The sequence below is a fragment of the Temnothorax longispinosus genome, chromosome 8 (genome assembly GCF_030848805.1).
Source record: "Temnothorax longispinosus isolate EJ_2023e chromosome 8, Tlon_JGU_v1, whole genome shotgun sequence".
Classification (NCBI taxonomy): Eukaryota; Metazoa; Arthropoda; class Insecta; order Hymenoptera; family Formicidae; genus Temnothorax; species Temnothorax longispinosus.
Window position 1 is genome coordinate 3,188,645 of NC_092365.1, and position 18,941 is coordinate 3,207,585.

The 18,941-nt window shown below is 33.0% G+C and overlaps 1 protein-coding gene across 2 annotated transcripts; it reads right to left on the reverse strand.

The window, feature by feature from the left end:
* Positions 1–11,390: 11,390 nt before the first annotated feature.
* Positions 11,391–15,427, reverse strand: Tdrd3 (Tudor domain containing 3). Of its 2 annotated transcripts, none has more exons than XM_071785661.1 (11): positions 15,005–15,427; positions 14,767–14,851; positions 14,464–14,663; positions 14,236–14,383; positions 13,925–14,158; positions 13,708–13,841; positions 13,380–13,622; positions 12,591–13,221; positions 12,234–12,347; positions 12,062–12,158; positions 11,391–11,952 (listed from the first exon to the last, which is right to left on the reverse strand). In XM_071785661.1, the coding sequence occupies exons 1-11, from the start codon at positions 15,028–15,030 to the stop codon at positions 11,780–11,782; spliced, it is 2,085 nt and encodes a 694-aa protein (XP_071641762.1). In that variant the 5' UTR covers positions 15,031–15,427; the 3' UTR covers positions 11,391–11,779. The 2 variants fall into 2 exon arrangements, with proteins under 2 accessions (XP_071641762.1, XP_071641761.1); XM_071785660.1 differs by having other exon boundaries at positions 11,391–11,955; positions 15,005–15,426.
* Positions 15,428–18,941: the final 3,514 nt, after the last annotated feature.

Sequence of the window (18,941 nt, forward strand, 5' to 3'; positions counted from 1 at the left end):
ATAAATCGAAATTAAAATGCATCTAATCTAACTTAATTAAAAACTACTTTTTATTTTTATTGGACTGTGCGGAAAAATATGGTTAAAAAAAAATCGAAAAATTAATCAATCGATCATTCAATTTATAATAATAATACATTGTTTATATTATGTCTACATGAAAAAGGTTCATGTAAACATAGCATAAACAATATCTAACAATTAAACAATTCATGTAGATGTAATCATGAAATTCACGGAACCTCAGATTAATCTCAATTGCAACTTTCTATTAAATACATTGCCTAAAATATATATTAGAAATGTGAAAAAAGATACTAGAGATAATTCTTTCTTTATCAATGTATTGTTCTGTTTAAAAGAAAATCAGAGCCACACAAAATGATTACATTGTACAGTGTGTTTATTAATTCCGAAAATGATGCAATTTACTTAACTGTTCCGCTTTTACATGACTATTAAAAATATTTTGCCTCAATTTCGCATATCGCTTATTATAAATTAAATGGTACTTTTACCAATTTATCAGCTTTCTCTATCAATTTTTAATGAACATTTAAACAGCAAACAAGTCATTCCTGCGCGTGCAGATGTTTTACATACATATAATGTGAAGTATAATATTTAATAGCTGTAAAAAAATTCATCACTTAAGATTGAAAAAGAACTCAATAAACTTCTTAAAGATTGGCTACAAGAAAGTTTATGTCAAATAAAGAATATTTCAATCTACATTCCAGTGATTCCACTTATCCCAAAAGCTTATAGTCTACCAAAAATTTATAAAAAAATTCATTGAATGCTCTTTTTAGTATGATTGTATTTTCTGTTAATACTGCCCTTTATTCTTTAGTAGCATTCTTACAAAAAATCCTGACATGTTCCCCAAAGCCAGCCCGTCATGTAGATAATAATTAAACGTTGTGCATCGAACTCTTTGAAACAACTTTGAACAATTCAGATTTGCTGATTTTCACTTGTTCTTACCTCGCTTTTTAAAAACAATTCCTTCTGATCTAACCAATAAATAGCAGTGTCAAAAGGTGGAAACACATAAATACATAGAACATAAGATTAAGATACCACTCAATGAATTCATTTTAGACGTAAAATTTGTTCCATTTTAAATTACATTTCTTTTAACCTTTTCGGTGGAACGAACAAGAAGCAAACGTCCCTCCAGTGGCCGGAGCGCCGACGTAGATCAAACATATGGGCTCTCCATTATCTCCAACATAGTGGCAAACATCGATATGCACGATCCGAATGAATAAGTTTTGAACCTATTAATAATATACGATTACCGATTTATAAACGTTACGTAGATGACGTCATATTAGCAGCGCGAACGAAAATAATAACCGGGTTAATAGATAAATTTTACAATTATCATGAAACAATTATCATCACAGCTGCAATTCACTGTAGAATATGGGGAGAATCGTACGTTAAGTTTTTTGGACCTCGTGTTAATTGTCAGGGGCAACAAAATTGTTACAGATTAGTTAAAAAAAATATAATTTCGGGCAGAATTTTATCTTTCCTGTCTAATCATTCCTTACGTGAGCCAACTTGGTACCAGATTAAAAGGACACAAAAATAATATAAAACTGGATCAATCAAAGCATTCAGTGTTGTATAAGCATTCTGCATTTTAATTATACATTTGATTGAGACAATGAAAGAATTTTGAATTCCGAACCTTTTGTCACAAAAGACTGATATCTGAAATATTACACATCAAGTTATTACAGATAATTTTTATTTTGACATTCTCAAGGAGTTAGCTAAGTATTATTCTTTGTTGTTTATTTTACTTGATGTACACCGGCGATCCTTTGTTCCTATATATGTTAGTCTGACACAGAACATCGCACAAAGAGGAAGCTCTCGGTTGACTATCGGAATTATCTCTTTTTCTTTATTCATATTGACCACTTATTATGTAAGTGTCCATCATAAATTATTTTTATCTTAATATCGCATTGACAGATTACGACTTTAATTTTAGTACAGTATCCTATATAGTAGGCACTAGTAATAAATGGGGATTTATTTTTGCCATCACCGATTACACTTCAGAGATTAATTTTAATTTTGGGGACCTCAATTTTCGTTCTTTCCAATGACAAAAATAGTCACAACACTTTATTGACCCTTGACTGAATTTTATTGTAACACATCATATCGTCGTAATTCTTGATTGTTATACTTACGCAATTAAGCTCGACATTAATTACAGCCAATTTTATGTGACTGTTTTGACGTAATGTACGTTTATGTATTTTATCAGATTTTTATATTTTAAATATTTTTTCTAATTTATGTATTTTATCAGATTATTATAAAGGTACTGTGTCTATATCGATTTATTTTATTATTTTTTTGACATCTTCTCAATTTTATATATTTTTTTATGTAATTTGATCAAATTTATTCTTTTGCGTTTCAAGAAAGTCAACACGTAAACTATTTGTATTTATGTTAGCAAAATATAATCTCTTCTTTTTTGTTTAAACTAACATGATCTTTTGATTTGCTCGAAAGTTGGCCGCTTGATTTTCACTTTCAGCTTTACTTTTATCGAGCGTGGAGGTTACCTCCTAATTTATATGTAACATGTCTTGGATGTAAATAATAAGCAATCAAGGAAGGGGTTATCAAAAATTTACACTGTCAGAAATATCGGAAATTTACATTTTGTTTGCATTTTCATTTTTAGTACTATTATTACCTTGGGTACAATTTTGAGGATTATCAAGAAAAATTAACAATAACTTCAAATGTTTTGATTTTATACACATGAAGGAAGAAAATAAATATATATGCATATTGTGTGTATTGCAACCGTAAACTGAAGAATACTGATCTTTGTCTACGTGAAAGAGGTTCGTATAAACATAATATAAATCATATACACACACACACACAGTCTGTCTATATATAGTCTGTGGTGCAATTAATTTTTTAAAATTTTTTCTTACAGCAACGTCTCTTGATAAGTTGACAGTACCTTATTGACACTTGTTGAAAAAATACTATGAATAAAATAGAACAAATAGTCAATATTAAATTTTGTGTCAAACGGAAAAAAATAACACTTAACAAAACGCACGAAATGCTAAACAAGGTGTACGGTAGTAACTGTTTAGATATTTCTAAGGTGGAGAAATGGTATAAACTATTTAGTGACGGTAATGGCATGAAAGATATCGTAGACGATCTGTTATCAAAAACAAATCGTACACCCGAAGACGTGCGAAAAGTGTATAAAATCCTTCGATCGGATCGCTATGTGTCCACAAGACGCATTAAGAAGCTCACTGGATTATCTAAAATCACTGTACATATCATTCTGACCGAGAATTTGCACCTGTGGAATAAGGTTTGTGAACGCTTCGTACCACGCACGCTGACGGAGGATGAAAAAGACGCTAGAGTAAAGTACTGCAGACACATGCTAAGAGCAGCCAAAAAAGATTCGAATTTCAAGAAAAACATTGTAACTTATGGCGAAACATGGTTTTATCGAAATGAGCCACTCACAGAGCAGCAGAACGCGGAATGTCAAAGCCCAAAAGAGACGAAGCCGAAAGAAATGCAGAAGAGTCGAATCAAGACATTGCTTGCCGTTTTCTTCGATTCGAAAGGAATCGTCCGCGCAGAAATAATACCGGAACTTGTAACATTGAACCCTGATTATTATTTCGGTATTCTTAATCGTTTGTGGAACACTATTCATCATGATAATGTTCGGCCTGAATACCGAAAGCAAGGGTCTTGGTCTCTTCTGCATGATTATTCATCGGAGCACAAATCTAAAATTGTACGCAGTTTTTTAGCCAAAAATGGCATCACAACGCTCGATATCCCCTCATATTCGCCTGATTTGGCTCCATACGACTTTTGGTTTCTCCCAAAACTGAAATTGGCGATAAAAAATGAGCGTTGCGCTACCGTTCATGACGCCCAACCAAGCGTCCAACAGGCTTTGTTTGCGCCTTTACAGGTGATTCCGGACAAGAAGTACAATAAATGTTTCAAAAAAATGTTTAAACGCTTACGGCGTTGTATTGAATCAAAAGGAATGTATCTTGAATTAAACAAATAATTAACGTTTTGTATTTTTTTCGGTACCAGTCGCATCAGAGCCTGAATAGCAACTGCATACAATTTATGTGGACGTTGGCGGTATTCATAGTCGGAGCTTATATTTGAAATCGTCTTAAGTCTGATTAAAGGCAGTCTTCAGATTCCATCCAATCAATGAAATGACCGTTATTAGCATCTTAAGACATTACTTAAGACAGTCTTGAAATAAGAACGGACTATGAATACCGGCCGTAATCTCGAAATTTACGATTTAACGGAATTTACGAAAATCGGAATTGTTTAATTATATCCTAAATTTCTGTTGTGTTTTCCAGAAAAAATCGAATAATTCCGATCGGAATTCATTCCAAAAACTTCTATTATTGTATACGTGACCAGGTAGATTTTATACCGATCTTCAACTGATATCTCAAAGAATGATTATTATTAATCATTTATGCAGATATTTTACAACTAAATAGTTTCTCTTAAGTCCCGATTCCCCGCACAAACGTGAAGGGTTCTTTTTCCGAACAGAAGGACGCAGGATTATATCCATATTATTATATCCATATCCGGGATAGTCAAATCTGTCAAGAACAGATTTTGAAAGCATCCGCTGCATATTTTGTCGACAGAATGTCAGCAGAAATAAAAAAAAATTACTGACGGTATATAATGGCAGATTGATCGGAGAAATTGAGTTTCTGCATAATAATGTTTCATTTAAATAATGTATTTTATTTCAATGTTTACAAAATATCATTTTATTTTGTAAACATAAAATCGAATAATTTTCTATTGAGTTTTCGTAGATCACAAACTTTGATGTCAGATTATATCGACAGGCTCTGTCGACAAGGCATTAATTTAATGCGAACACCAGATAATACCAGCGGCTTAATAATTCTCGAAAAATATCGCACACGCGATATATGAATATCACACTTCGCAACAAGTAACACACTTGCAAAGTGTGATTTTCTATTCACAAGAATCGATTTCTTCACGAAATATCGTATACGATATTTTTCAAGAATCAAGTCCCAGATCTGTTGCAATATCTGAGCAAATTTATTGTCAATCTGTCGTTATTATACTGCAGGTAATTTGCTTACTTCGAGTCTACTTTTTATTTATTTATTCACAGAAAAGAAGGAATTTATTCAACTGTGCGCCGCCTTTACACAACATACATATTAACTACATATTAAATACATTTTTTAAATGATGCTTTTATCAATTTTTGTATTAATATGTAATTCATTAAGCAGTAAACAAGCATTAATATAGCCTATATGATGTTAATTATAAAATAAAAGATATATATATATATATCTTCTCATATTTCTAAAGAATCATTTACGACGATTTAGGAACAAGTTTCTTCGAGAAAAATGTTATAGATATAAGTATAGATAAGTTATTATACACTGATTGTCTCAATAAATGTCAAAAAATAAAAGAATCAAAGAAAAAAATATGTCTATATGTATATTAATCACGTCTAGGCAGGTATTTGAAACAAATAGTTTTTTGTTCCGATGATATTTCCCTCCAAAAACGTAAAGAATTAAATTTCTTTGAAAAAGAACTGCAGTTGATGCATTATATAGATTTTACATCCATAGCAGATACTGGGCAATATATAAACGTTGACCATATTTATAATTTGCGCACGGATTAATACTCGTTATATTAACATAAAAGTATCTCTCAAATTCCTGTAAATCTCGATTTGCAAAGTTAAGGTAAAATATTTCCAGTAGACGATTATGTAGATTTTATACACGGAACTTAAATTACTGAAATGAGGATGTGATATTGATCGCAACGCGAAATATACATAAAAATATATGAAACATTATAATATAAAGAAAAGTTATAAAATAATCCGTTTCCTTCGAATATTAAATAGAAAGAAGATATATTTTTTAAATATATCTATGAGGGTCGACTACAGTCTTATCTTTTCTAAAGCATACAATATTATTTCTATGGTTAATTAATGCGTTATTGTTAATTAATTAATGCACATTTTTATAATGCATAATTGAGCATTTGCTCAAAGAGCAAATCAATGATATAAATTCTAGCTAGGACACGGAGTTATTGATGGATGATTCCCATTTTGACGTTCTCCAGGAGTCATCAGCAAAATATAAAACACTTAGGCTGCGTTCCAAAACCACGCTCTTAACGCACGAGCGTCGTTCTATCTTTGTTACTTACAGAAAATTGAACAAGGACAGAGCACGCTCTTTGCGCTAAGAGCGTGGTTTTGGAACACAGTCTTAAATTATAAACACAAGGTCTTGATCACTGTTTGTTATTATTCTTTGGTCTTTACTTCACGTGATGTATTCCGGCGATCCTTAGTTCCTATGTCAGTCTGACACGAGACATCACATACAAAAGAACTTCTCATTGTCAGTTGTGATCGTCGGAATCATCTCTTGTTTTTCTATTAATCTTGACCTGCACTTAAGTAAGTTTCCACTACAAGTTAATTTTATCTATATCGCAGATTATGACTTTGATTTTACCAAAATGCATAGTATTCTAGACAGTAGGCAGAAATTATATAAGAACTTATTTTTGCCGTCATCGATTACAATTCTTCGGAGATCAATTTTAAATTTGGGGATTCCATTTTTCGCGCTTTTCATCTTTTCACTGACGAAATTTGTCACAACATTTTATTGATTTTTTACTGCATTTTATTGGAACTTAAATCATGCTGTTTAAAATTACTGATTATTATACTTACGCAATTAAGTCTGACATTAATCATAGCTATTTTATCTAACTGTTTTAACATAATAATGCGTTCGATTATTATTTCATCTTAAGTATTTTGCCAGATTATTATAAAATTATATACTAGTCAATATTAATTTATTTTATTACTGTTTTGACATCTTCTCAATTTTATTTATTTTATGATATAATTTGATCAAATTTATTTTTTTGCGTTTCGAGGAAGATTAATTATAAGTAATAACGAAGTCGAATTCGATTATATGCTCTGCACAGTGCGCACTGATGCACATTAGAGCCATTATACACAAATTAACATAAAGTGTATGCGTTCATTATAAACGGGTTAAATAACGAAATGCTCAATATTCTTTATTGTGCTATTTAGTAAAATATGTATTGAGTCTTTTATCAGTTAGGGTATTTGTATTTTACTTTGAAGATTAGAGGTTAAATCAGTGTACAACGGCCGTAATATCCATCAGTGCGCAATGAGTATATCCAATCGAATTTGGTATAAGTCAAAACCTAAACTATTTGTGTTTATATTATTATAATAAAATTGTTTTTCGTTGGTTTAAACTAGCATCCTTTGTCTTGCTCGAAAGTTGGCCGTTCGATTTTTACATTTAGTTTTGTTTTTATCGAACGTAGAGTTTTTTATTTATTGTATATTTAACATGTCATCTATGTAAATAATGAATAATCTAACGGAGGGGATCATGAAAAATTCATACGTTGTCAGAAGTAATATTATAAAAATTTATATTTTGTTTGCTATTTTATTTTCAGTACTATTATCACCTTGGACACAATTTTTAGGATATGAGGAAAAATTACCAATGGTCTTAAATATTTCGATTTTATACACATAAAAAAAGAAAAAATATATATACGTATATACTGTGTATATTGCAACCGTGAACTATAAGCAATACTGCTTGGTTTGCCTACGTGAAAAAGGTTCGTATAAACATATAATATAAATCATATACACATGCAGTCTGTCCAGTCTGTAGTGTGACTAATTTTTTTTAATTTTTCTCTACAGCGCCGTCTCTTGATAAATTACAGAATCTCATTGACATTCGTTGAGCAAATACTATGGATAATAAAACGCAACAAAGAGCCAATATTAAATTTTGTTCCAAACTGAAAATACCAATTGGCGAAACGTACAAAATGTTAAACGAGGTGTATAATAAGGATTGTTTGAAGTATGGAAATGTTTTCTACTGGTATGATCAATTTCGTAATAAAGGTAGAGAGGATATCTCAGACGATGTAGGAGGAGCCCCAAGAACAAGTCGTACCCCTGAAAACATAGAAAAAGTGTTTGAAATCATTCGGTCGGACCCCTATGTGTCCACAAGACTCATCAACTATCTCACTGACATACCTGAAAGTACTCTATACACAGCTGTAAATGATTGGGGCATACGGAAGGTTTGTGAACGCTCTGTACCGCGCACGCTGAGGGAAGATCAAAAAGACGCCAGAGTAAAGCACTGCAAAGACATGTTAAGAGCAGCTGATACTGATTCAAGTTTTATGAAAAATATCATAACTTGTGGCCAGAGATGGTTTTATCAATATGAGCCACTTACAAAGCAGCAGAACGCGGAATTTCAGAACCAAAAAGGAACAAAACCGAAAAAAATGCGCATGCAGAAGGGCCTAATAATCAAGACATTGCTCACCGTCTTCTTTGACTCAAAAGGAATCGTCCACAAGGAATTTATGCCGGAAGATCAAACGACAGACGCTGCTTATTATTTAGAAGTTCTGAATCGCTTGTGGCGCAAGATTTCTGAAATTCGTGAATACCAAGAGCAAGGGTCTTGGTCTCTTTTACACGATTATGCACCGGAGCACAAATCTAAGATTGTATGCGATTTCTTGGCCACAAATCACATCACAGTGCTCGAACATCCCCCGTATTCGCCTGATTTGGCTCCATGTGACTTTTGGTTGTTCCCAAAACTCAAATCGGCGATAAAAAGAAAGCAATACAATAATATTCCCGACATGGAACAGGCTTTGACCACGGCTTTAGAGGCGACTTCGGAAACGGAGTTCAAGATCTGTTTCGAAAAGATTTTTAATGAACGCTTACAGTGCTGTATTGCCTCAGAAGGAATGCATATTGATAAAAAAATAATTAACTTCTTATAATTTTTTCGGTACCAGTCGCACTAAAGCTTGGACAGCAACTGTGTACAATTTATGTAAAGGTAATCTTGTACGACGTAACGGAATTTACGACGATCGGAATTGTTTAATTATATCCTAAATGTCTGATGTGTTTTCTAGAAAAAATCGAATAATTCCGATCGGAATTCATTCCGAAAAGTTCTATCATATATATGACTAGGTAGATTTTTATACCGATTTTTAACTGATATCAAAGAACGATTATTAATCATTTATGCAGATATTTTAAAACTAAATAGTTTCTCTTAAGTCCCGATTCCCCGTGAAGTTTTTTTCCGAACAGAAGGACGCAGGATTAGATTTTATATCCATATCCGAGGTAGCCACATCTGTCAAAAACAGATTTTGAAAGTATCCGCTGCATATTTTGTCGACAGAATGTCAACAGAAATATAAAAAAATTGCTGACAGTATATAATGGCAGATTGATTGCAGAAATTGAGTTTCATAATAATGTTTCATTTAAATAATGTATTTCATTTCAATGTTTACGAAATAACATTTTATTTTGTGACATTCATAAAATATCGTATATATATGTGATATTTTTCGAGAATCAGGTCCCAGATCTGTTGCAATATCTGAGCAAATATGTTGCCAATCTGTCGTCATACTGCGAGTAGTCTGCTTACTTCGAGTCCACTTTTTATTTATATTAATTCAGAAAAAATGGAATTTATTTAACTGTGCGCCGCCTTTGCACAACATATATATTAAATACATTTTTAAACGATGCTTTTATCAATTTGTAATTTACATTAAGCAGTAAACAAGCATTAATGTAGCTTATGTACAGATGTTAATTATAAAATAAAAGATATATATTTTCTCATATTTCTCTAAAGAATTATTTACGAAGATTTAGGAACAAGTTTCTTCGAGAAAAATGTTATAGATATAATATAGATAGAGGTTATTATACTGATTCTCTTAATAATTAAATGTCAAAGAATAAAAGAATAAAAAAAATATCTATGTCTATATGTATATTAATCACATCTATGCAGGTATTTGAAACAAATAGTTTTTTGTTCCGATGATATTTCCCTCCAAAAACGTAAAGAATTAAATTTCTTTGAAAAAGAACTGCAGCTGATGCATATATAAATTTTACATCCATAGCAGATGCTAGACAATATATAAACGTTGATCACATTTGCGCACGGATTAATACTCGTTATATTAATATAAAAGTATTTCTCAAATTCCTGCAAATCTCGATTTGCAAAGTTAAAGTAAAATATTTCTAGTAGATGAGTATGCATGTATAGATTTTATACACGGAATTTAAATTACTGAAATAAGGATGTGATATCGATCGTAACGCGAAATATACATAAAAATATATGAAACATTATAATATACAGAAAAATTATAAAATAATCCGTTTTCTTCGAATGTTAAATAGAACAAAGATATATTTTTTAAATATATCTATAAGAGTCGACTACCAGTCTTATCTTTTCTAAAGCAAATAGCACTGTTTCTATAGTTAATTAATGCTATATTATTAATTAATTAATGCACAATAAAATATATTCAAGAGAAATGATATCTTTTACCTGTTTTTAAGTTTCACATACAACAATCAATGAGTATTATTAGAACTCGTTAGGACGTAAAATTATTAAAGTACAAAAATTTTCAAATACAATTCGATATGAGCCATAAAATTTTGGGACATTCGGAATGTATCCGATATCTATCTGGAGACTAATAAGAGAATTTGCATATCTGGGAATTTTACTTAGCGTCCTTTCGTGATGAATTTCAGGCATCTAAATTCTCACTCCTGTAGCCAATTATCCTTCGTTCGAACGGAAAGCGGAGCATTAATTCGCCGCCGTCCGCGCACCGTTGCATAGTGTTGCCGCGTCGTACATACGTCGTACGGGAAGAAATTCGCCAAAGCTGTTTCGGTTTCTAAGCGTACTTCACGGTATAGAAAATCCTCTCACTTAAAACGAGAATATCACAGTGCACGTGATCAATTAAAAATGATCAAACTTTAATTAACTTAATCAGCGATTAATATAACCAGCAGAATTGCCTACAGTAAAATTTGTAACCGTTCGTCCTTAATTTACTTGTTTTTTTAACAAATAATTTTATTTTATCAAATTAATAGAAGTTTAGTCGAAATTTTGCTTTTAAAAATATATATCACTGTTAAAATAAATATAAATAAGATTTAAACTAATTTTTTTTAATTCAGATTATCTTGTACTCCATATTAAAACTCTTATACTTTTTTTCTAATCTAACTTATATTAGTATTTTGTCATCTACCTTTAACGATAAGGGTATTGAAGGGCGAAACGAGCGAGATTTCATTAGAACTGTATTACAGCTAAAGTGGACGAGGTACAGACATTGCCCAGTTTTACAGTAGTAAGAATTAATTTTTCTACAATACAAATAATACAATATTTTGGGAACACAGTCGATATTTTACAATAAGAGCCTCCTAATTTTTCCTCTTCGTGAAAAACCAACTTGTTTCGTATTAAGTTATCGCGTATTCAATTCAGCTCTAATAGAAATCAAATGTGGCACACAACTCGCTGCCTATCAACGGTTAATATAAACGGTATCTAAACTCTCCATTAGTGTAGCAACCTGTTAGATCAATCCTCAGTAGCGAATTCAACTGCCTCAATACCTAGCAAGATCTGAATTTAGTTTTTTCTTTACTAAAGATGCGAGACTAGAGTTAAAGGAAAGGATTATGTTGAGTATTATTTTGATTATTAATTGGCAGAGAATTGTGGCTTCTTTGCGCTGGCGGTTGATAAATTGGTTGCGTACTCCGTTGCTGACCTCGTTTTTTATTGTATCCCTTATTCCCGCCAACGGCACCGCTTCCTCCTCGTCGAAATTCCATACCTGCTGCAATCATCATTTTAAATTATATTGACACTAAAATGTTTCACAATGTAAAAAATAAAAGGTAATACAATATTTAACATTTGGAGACGAACGATTTGTCACACACCATTTATGTGATTGTAACTCTGATCGTAACGTGGCTGTCGATTGTTAGAACGCTGATCTTGCCGTCTCGTATCCGAAACATAATCCTGAATCTGATACTGTCACGGTAAATTAATAAGAATTATTATCAGCAATAAAAACATTATAATTTTACATTGTGCTATTTTACATACGTCGTCCGTTATTGGTATACAATCCACCTGGAGCACTTCCTCGTAGTTTTCAAATCCCTTAAATTGCACTACACAAGTCCTCTCAGAAACGCCAGTGACTTCGGCATTGTAATACTGTAAATTTTGTACACAAATAATTAAACAACGCGCAAAACATACGAAAAAGATGGGAATGGCTCTGTGTAAAAACAATCCAATTTGTCAGCGAATCCCCGGTTTGATCCCGACTGTTATCCCATGTATATTTCGATTTTAGACAATGTTGATTGAAAAATTAATAGAGTAAGATGAATCCATCTCGGAGAACTCATATATATATTAAATTCAAACATTTTCGTACAAAAAGATGATACGTACCCTATTATCTTCCCAATACTTGGCCATACACTTGTCACCTACTTGCCATACCCATGTACTGTTGATGTTGTGGCTACCGTAATTACTCTCATTTCTTTGCATGTTGGGATTCATGGCCATCCTATTTCCAACGTTACTATTCGGCTGATATCTAGGTTGACTCTTAAAATTCTGTTCAGTTGTATTAGATGAATATACTTTAGGGGTTCCGTTTTGCTGAGCTCGATTATGCCTATTATAAGAAGCATCATAAGAATGCCTATTTCTGGCCTCCGGCTCGAGGTGATTATAGTTTCTGTTACTACCGAGATTCTTTCCCTCAGTCTGGATTCTGGTATCGTTACCGCTATCACTGGCGTTTACGTTACTTGTACGCGACTGAGCAAACGTATTTCTGTAATCAATCGGCTGAGAAGACTTCTGATACGTTTCTCTGCCTCCGTCGTGTTGATACTGATATTGAGGTTCCTGGTTACGTTGAAATCGCGGCGGTTTGTTCTGCGGTGCATGAGTAGCACCGTTATATTGCGAATACATGGCGGAGTTACTGTTATTTGTTCGCTTATTATTTCTGTGGTCCTCTGAATATCTCGGAGGTGGTTGATAACCACCACGACCACCTTTTTGATTCCTATTAAGAGAGATCAATTAAGAGTCATTACAATAACTTCATTAAATATTTTACGATTTTGCTTGGTAAGATAGTTATGGATAGTTATGGTATATATTATATATCAAATATATTAGTAATATATATTAGATAATATATTAATTTAGTAAGATACGTACCGTCCACCTCTTCCACTTTGTGCATCAAAACCTCTTGATTCAAAACGATCTTGATTACTTTCGTTATTTTGTATGTAGCTGTTTTGAGACAAATTAGTTGTTTCGACGCTCTCAGGTTGTACAGGTAATTTATCCTCGAGAAAGTCGAATAGGGATATTTTTCCGCTGCTTGGTTTACTGTCCTCGGTTTTCTTTTCCCGTTTGCCACGCGGCTCTCGTGGTTCGCGAGATTCCTTGGCGTTACTGCAATAAGATTATAATTCAACAATAACTAACGATAAGTGTATGAAAAAAAAAAATAAAAAAAAATAAAAATAAATTCTCTTACTTATATCTGCTGTCGGTCTTTTGCAAGCTTCTCAGTGCTTTATCCACGTTATTTCTATTAACTCTCAAAGCGTATTCTGCCTGCTCTATGGTAAATCCACGATCCACGATTTTCTGTACGCTATGATCCAATAGCTGTGAAAAACGCAAATAAATTAGATTTTCAGACATCAACGCAAACTTTTAATTTAATGGAACATATAAAAAAGCAAGTCAACCTGTTTAGTCCCGTCGCCAAATACTTTCTTGCTGCCTTGCTTGGCAGCTTCCGCTATCGCATCCTTGCGCTGAGCTTCAAACTCCATATTCTCCTTGCTAGGTTTTTCTTTTTCTGCCGGGGCTTTGAAGTTCTTATCTTGCTCGGATACTTTTACGATTTTTTTACCAAATGGTATCCACGGTGGTGGCCCACCTTCCTCGGCAGATCTTACTCGAGTATGTGAAGCTAATTTCTATAACGAAAGCAGTTCTGTACACACATGCCATATCCATTAAATACAATTAACTAATCAAGTAAAATGTATTTTACCTTATTTAATTCCCATTTTTCCACTAAACTGGCAACTTTTCCCCCAAGTACGTAAATTAAATGCACCGGTGTCAATAAAAAAAGTCCATGTGACACAGGTAGAGTTCCTGATTTTATTAGTATCTTTGTACCAGGTGGCGTGTTTAAACTACATGTAAAACAGATGATTATGTATAGAAGAGACAGTAAAAAGCAAAACAAGGCAGTAATGCAATCTAATAGATTTACCTTAAAGCCGATATATGTTCAACTTCTAAGGCTTGAAAATTATTCTTCCCATCTGTCAACGATAATTTCAACATCCGCGGAACTGATCTCGATTCTTCGTTTCCTTTGGGCGTAGCTACATTACGTATCTTTTGTATTTGCAACACAATATTGCCCTGACTAATATCTCCATTCCCGCTGCCAATCTCTCTCAAGTCGAGCTGTAAATAATATAATTTTTTCCTCGTTCACTCGCGTCTCTCAAATAAATTCTCAACACCCAGTCAATCGCATTGACTCATAAAAAACCACACTGATACGTACATCCAACAGTCGTTTTACTATCTTCTGCGTGTCCACCACGCTACCTGAATCAGTGGCCACATCATAACCATGATCAGATAGATACCTGGCGAAAAGAGGGCGATTAATGCAGATGAAGGGGTTTTGTAAATATTGAGTGGACTCGGAGCGATCGTGGACCACGTGCAAGAGGAAGAGAATAAATTCCTTTTCCCGTGGAACGTCAGCGAGAAACTGGAGGAGTACACCTCTCACTCACCATCCCAATGCCTCCAGGCTCTCCATGTTTCTGCCGGACTATCTCTCTTTGTCGAACGAAGAGCCGGTCGTGCCTCATGAAATCGACGCCGCTATTGCGTGCCGTCCGTGAATTCGCGACGCGCCACACACGACCGCGCGTATACAAACATCTGACAGCTGACACGCGTTTTCGAAGGTGCGACGAGGGGATCGATGGAGGAGGTTCGTGTTTCCCCCGAGTTCGACGGACTCGTTGGTCGCGGGCACCTCCCAGTTTCCGTCGAGGCTGTTTCTCGCGGGCACGGCCTACTACCTACTACGCGAGAAACGGAGTGTCGCACACTGGTGCGACAACTACGAGATCGCTCAGACGAAGAAACCGCACCTATATACAACTCTGAAAACACTCGTCGCCATCTTGCAGGCTCGGAGGCTCGGAGCAGCGTGCGTTCCGACCATAGACGTGAAAAGTGACAGACCGAGCGGCGCGCCAACGATGCTTCGGTTTAAATTACTATTTTTTTATTTTTATTATTAATTTAAATTAATTTGAGCTTAAATTAAATTAATTTTATTCTCATTATTATAAGATTATAAGATTCACACGAACAATATAGTAACAATGTAAAAAATTAAACGAAAAGTACAATTAATGTAAGCGCACAATTTGTATTGTAGATAGAAAATGCATATAGGAATAAAAGAATTCTTAATATAAAGAAAGAAAAGTGTTGTGGATCCCTACAGATCTAGATAAAAATTTGTATGTCACACGTGCATGGAAAATGGAAAGTATGGCCCATTACGCACGCGACGCGTGCGTGATAGACCACTTTCCACGCACTTGCAACATAAAATAGGGTGTGTAACACGTGTGTTAAGTTGAAAATTGGACTTGCGGGTGATTGCACTCGCCTCCGGCTCGTGCCATGCATCCACTCCGCACGTCCAATTTCCATCTTACAGCACTTGTTACACAAATAACTATTACCTGAGTCTCGGAGATTCAGAAAAACATTTTGCCTGGATCTCAGAGCAATTTTGAAAAAATCATACGCGATTTTAATAGTAAATCGCGGTTTTATAAAATTGCAAGCATTCTTAAAATCTTAAAAGACATATCAAGTATTTTATTTGATGTATTATAATTAATTACGGCAGCACGCTAAACACGCGTGGCTCGTTCAGTTATCTCTTTGTTCGAGCGTTGCCATAAGAATGGCATGGAAAGGTAACCACTGTAATGTTGTAATGTATATGTAAAGTCACACGGTTTATGCGCCACGGGTGAATAAAACAAATGCTCGAACTGTCATATACGAACTGTTACTACGTCATAAAATGAAATATTTAAAATTTTAACTGTTACAAAACAAATAATAATGTACGAGAATCGATCGAGTGACGAGAGGCGTTTAATTAATAAGTGCGAGTTTAACATTTTGATATTTGATAATAGCATTCGGTGTTCGTATTGGTGCGCATGGCTTGCTATTTCACGAGATTCACTGATTGGAAATTTATCGTGCAGAGCAATCGACGCTCGTATTACATTTCCACGGATATTTATCTTTAATTTAACATTTCATGTATACACTCACTCATGCATGTTATAATTTGAAATAGTAATAACACAAGTAGGTATAACCGTAAGCGAGCGTGTACTGTTTATTTATTCAGGGTACGAAATACGCGCAACAGGTGTAATTATCGCTGCAATGAGTGACGAAGTTGGTCGCACAATTTTCAAATTTCCGCCAAACTTTGCGTTATTTTTCACTAATACATAATAAATGAAAGAATAAAGAATAAATAAATGGCAAATAGATATGGATGTAATTAGGAATGCCGTACGAGTGTCGCGCGCGATCTATTGTTATATTTTTGTAATAATTGCATATTTATGATATATACTATTGCAGGTTTGCTAATAGAAAACTCGTTGACAGTGCGAAAGCGTGCCTGCCTTGCACCTGATTATATTTGTCATATCTAGCATTGAATTTCTTATTGCTTAGAATATTTTAATATTGTTCCTGTGATTGATCACAAAGCCTTCATAATCCTTTCAATTAGCTTCTCTCTAGTATCGACTGGAGTGATATACACTAGCTCCTCAAAAACGCATCGGAGGACAAGGGTTTTCTTAACAAAAATTTATTCTTTTGGTGAAATTATTATCCGGCCCCTAAAATTCGTCTTATGAGTCTTGTTACATTCTTTATATGTATATTTTACTAAAAAAAATTAATTTAAATTAGAAATTAACAACGTAAAAATATTATGAATAAATGTAATATCTTGAAATTGATGGATTAATCCATTATTTAACCTTAAAACATTTATATTATAAAACATTTATAATTATAACACTTTATGTCCGTTCAATTTTATTATGCGTATAAAAATAAACCTAAAGTTATATTTCCTAAAAATTTTGCTTATAAAGTGTTTGACTGAAAGAATGAGAAATAATATCAGATTTAAAAACAATTTACTTTTACGAAAATTATTTTATCATTATTATCTTTTATTTCAGCATATTCTAACAGTAAATGTTTCCTATTTTTCTTCTTTTTCATTTATTTTAACAAAAAAATATGGAAATATAATAGACGATTTTTGGCGTGACTCTGATGGTATAAGCAACCAAAGGGTATCAAACTGCACCAGAACCAATAGCAACCACCGATATCAACTTTGGTATATGTACCAAACCATACCAAACGATCGCCAAAAATCGTCTAATATGAGTAATATGAATAATGTTTACGGTGGAAGTTTAAATGAACTTCAAATATTTAAGAATTAATTTACGCCTCTTACTGCATGTTTTGCATTAACTTTTTATCTTTTATGAAAGCAGCGCAAATTGTAATTTTAATTTTCTTTAAAACTGTGCGAGCGCAAATTTTATTGATATATAAAACATGTATTAAATTTTTAATTTTTATTAATGCAGTATACCACGGCAGACAACAGTTTCAATTACATAGATTTTAATACTAAGCTACAGTAATAGAAAGAAATAAACAGCACACAAATAAGAAATATTATCAGATCAAAAGAACACAGAAATAATATAAAACTAGATCAATCAAAGCATTCAGTGTTACCTGAACACATTCTGCAGTTTAATCATGTATTTGATTGGGAAGTACAAGAATTTTGGATTCCAAACCTTATTACCATGAAAGACTGATACCTGAAATGTTACATATCAAGGAGCAAATCAATGGAATTAATTCCAACAAAAATACGGAATTATTAAATGATTCTATTTTGACGTCTTCAAGGAGTTAGCAAAGACAATGAGATTATAAACACGAGGTCTTCATGACTGTTATTATCCTTAGTCCTTTATTTTGCCCGATGTATTCCGCGATCCCAAGTTTCTATGTTAGTTTGACACGGAACATCATACGTAAAAGCAGCTGTCAGTTAAACGTCGGAATCGTCTCTCTTCTGGTTATTATATTTACATAATTAAGTCCGCCCATTAAACATTGCTATTTTATTTAACGTGCGTATTGACGTATTGCATTTGATTATTATTCCATTTTATATATTTTATCAGATTATTACAAAATAACTAGTCAATATCGATTAATTTATTATTGTTTCGACATCTCCTCAATTTTATTTATTTTATGATATATATATAAGTTCTGTTGCTTCCTGAAAAAAAACTAAGTAAGTCGAAACGTAAACTATTTATATTTGTATTTATATTATTATAATAAAATTGTTTTTATTGGTTTAAACTAACATTCTTTGATTTACTCGAAAGTTGACAATTAGCTTTAGCTTTTATCGAGCATAAATGTTTTCTTTTACTGTATATGCAACATGTCACCTACATAAATAATAAGTAATCTATGGAGATGACCATCTCGAGAATTCATACTTTGTTAGAAATATCGAAAATTTATATTTTGCTTACAATTTTATTTTCA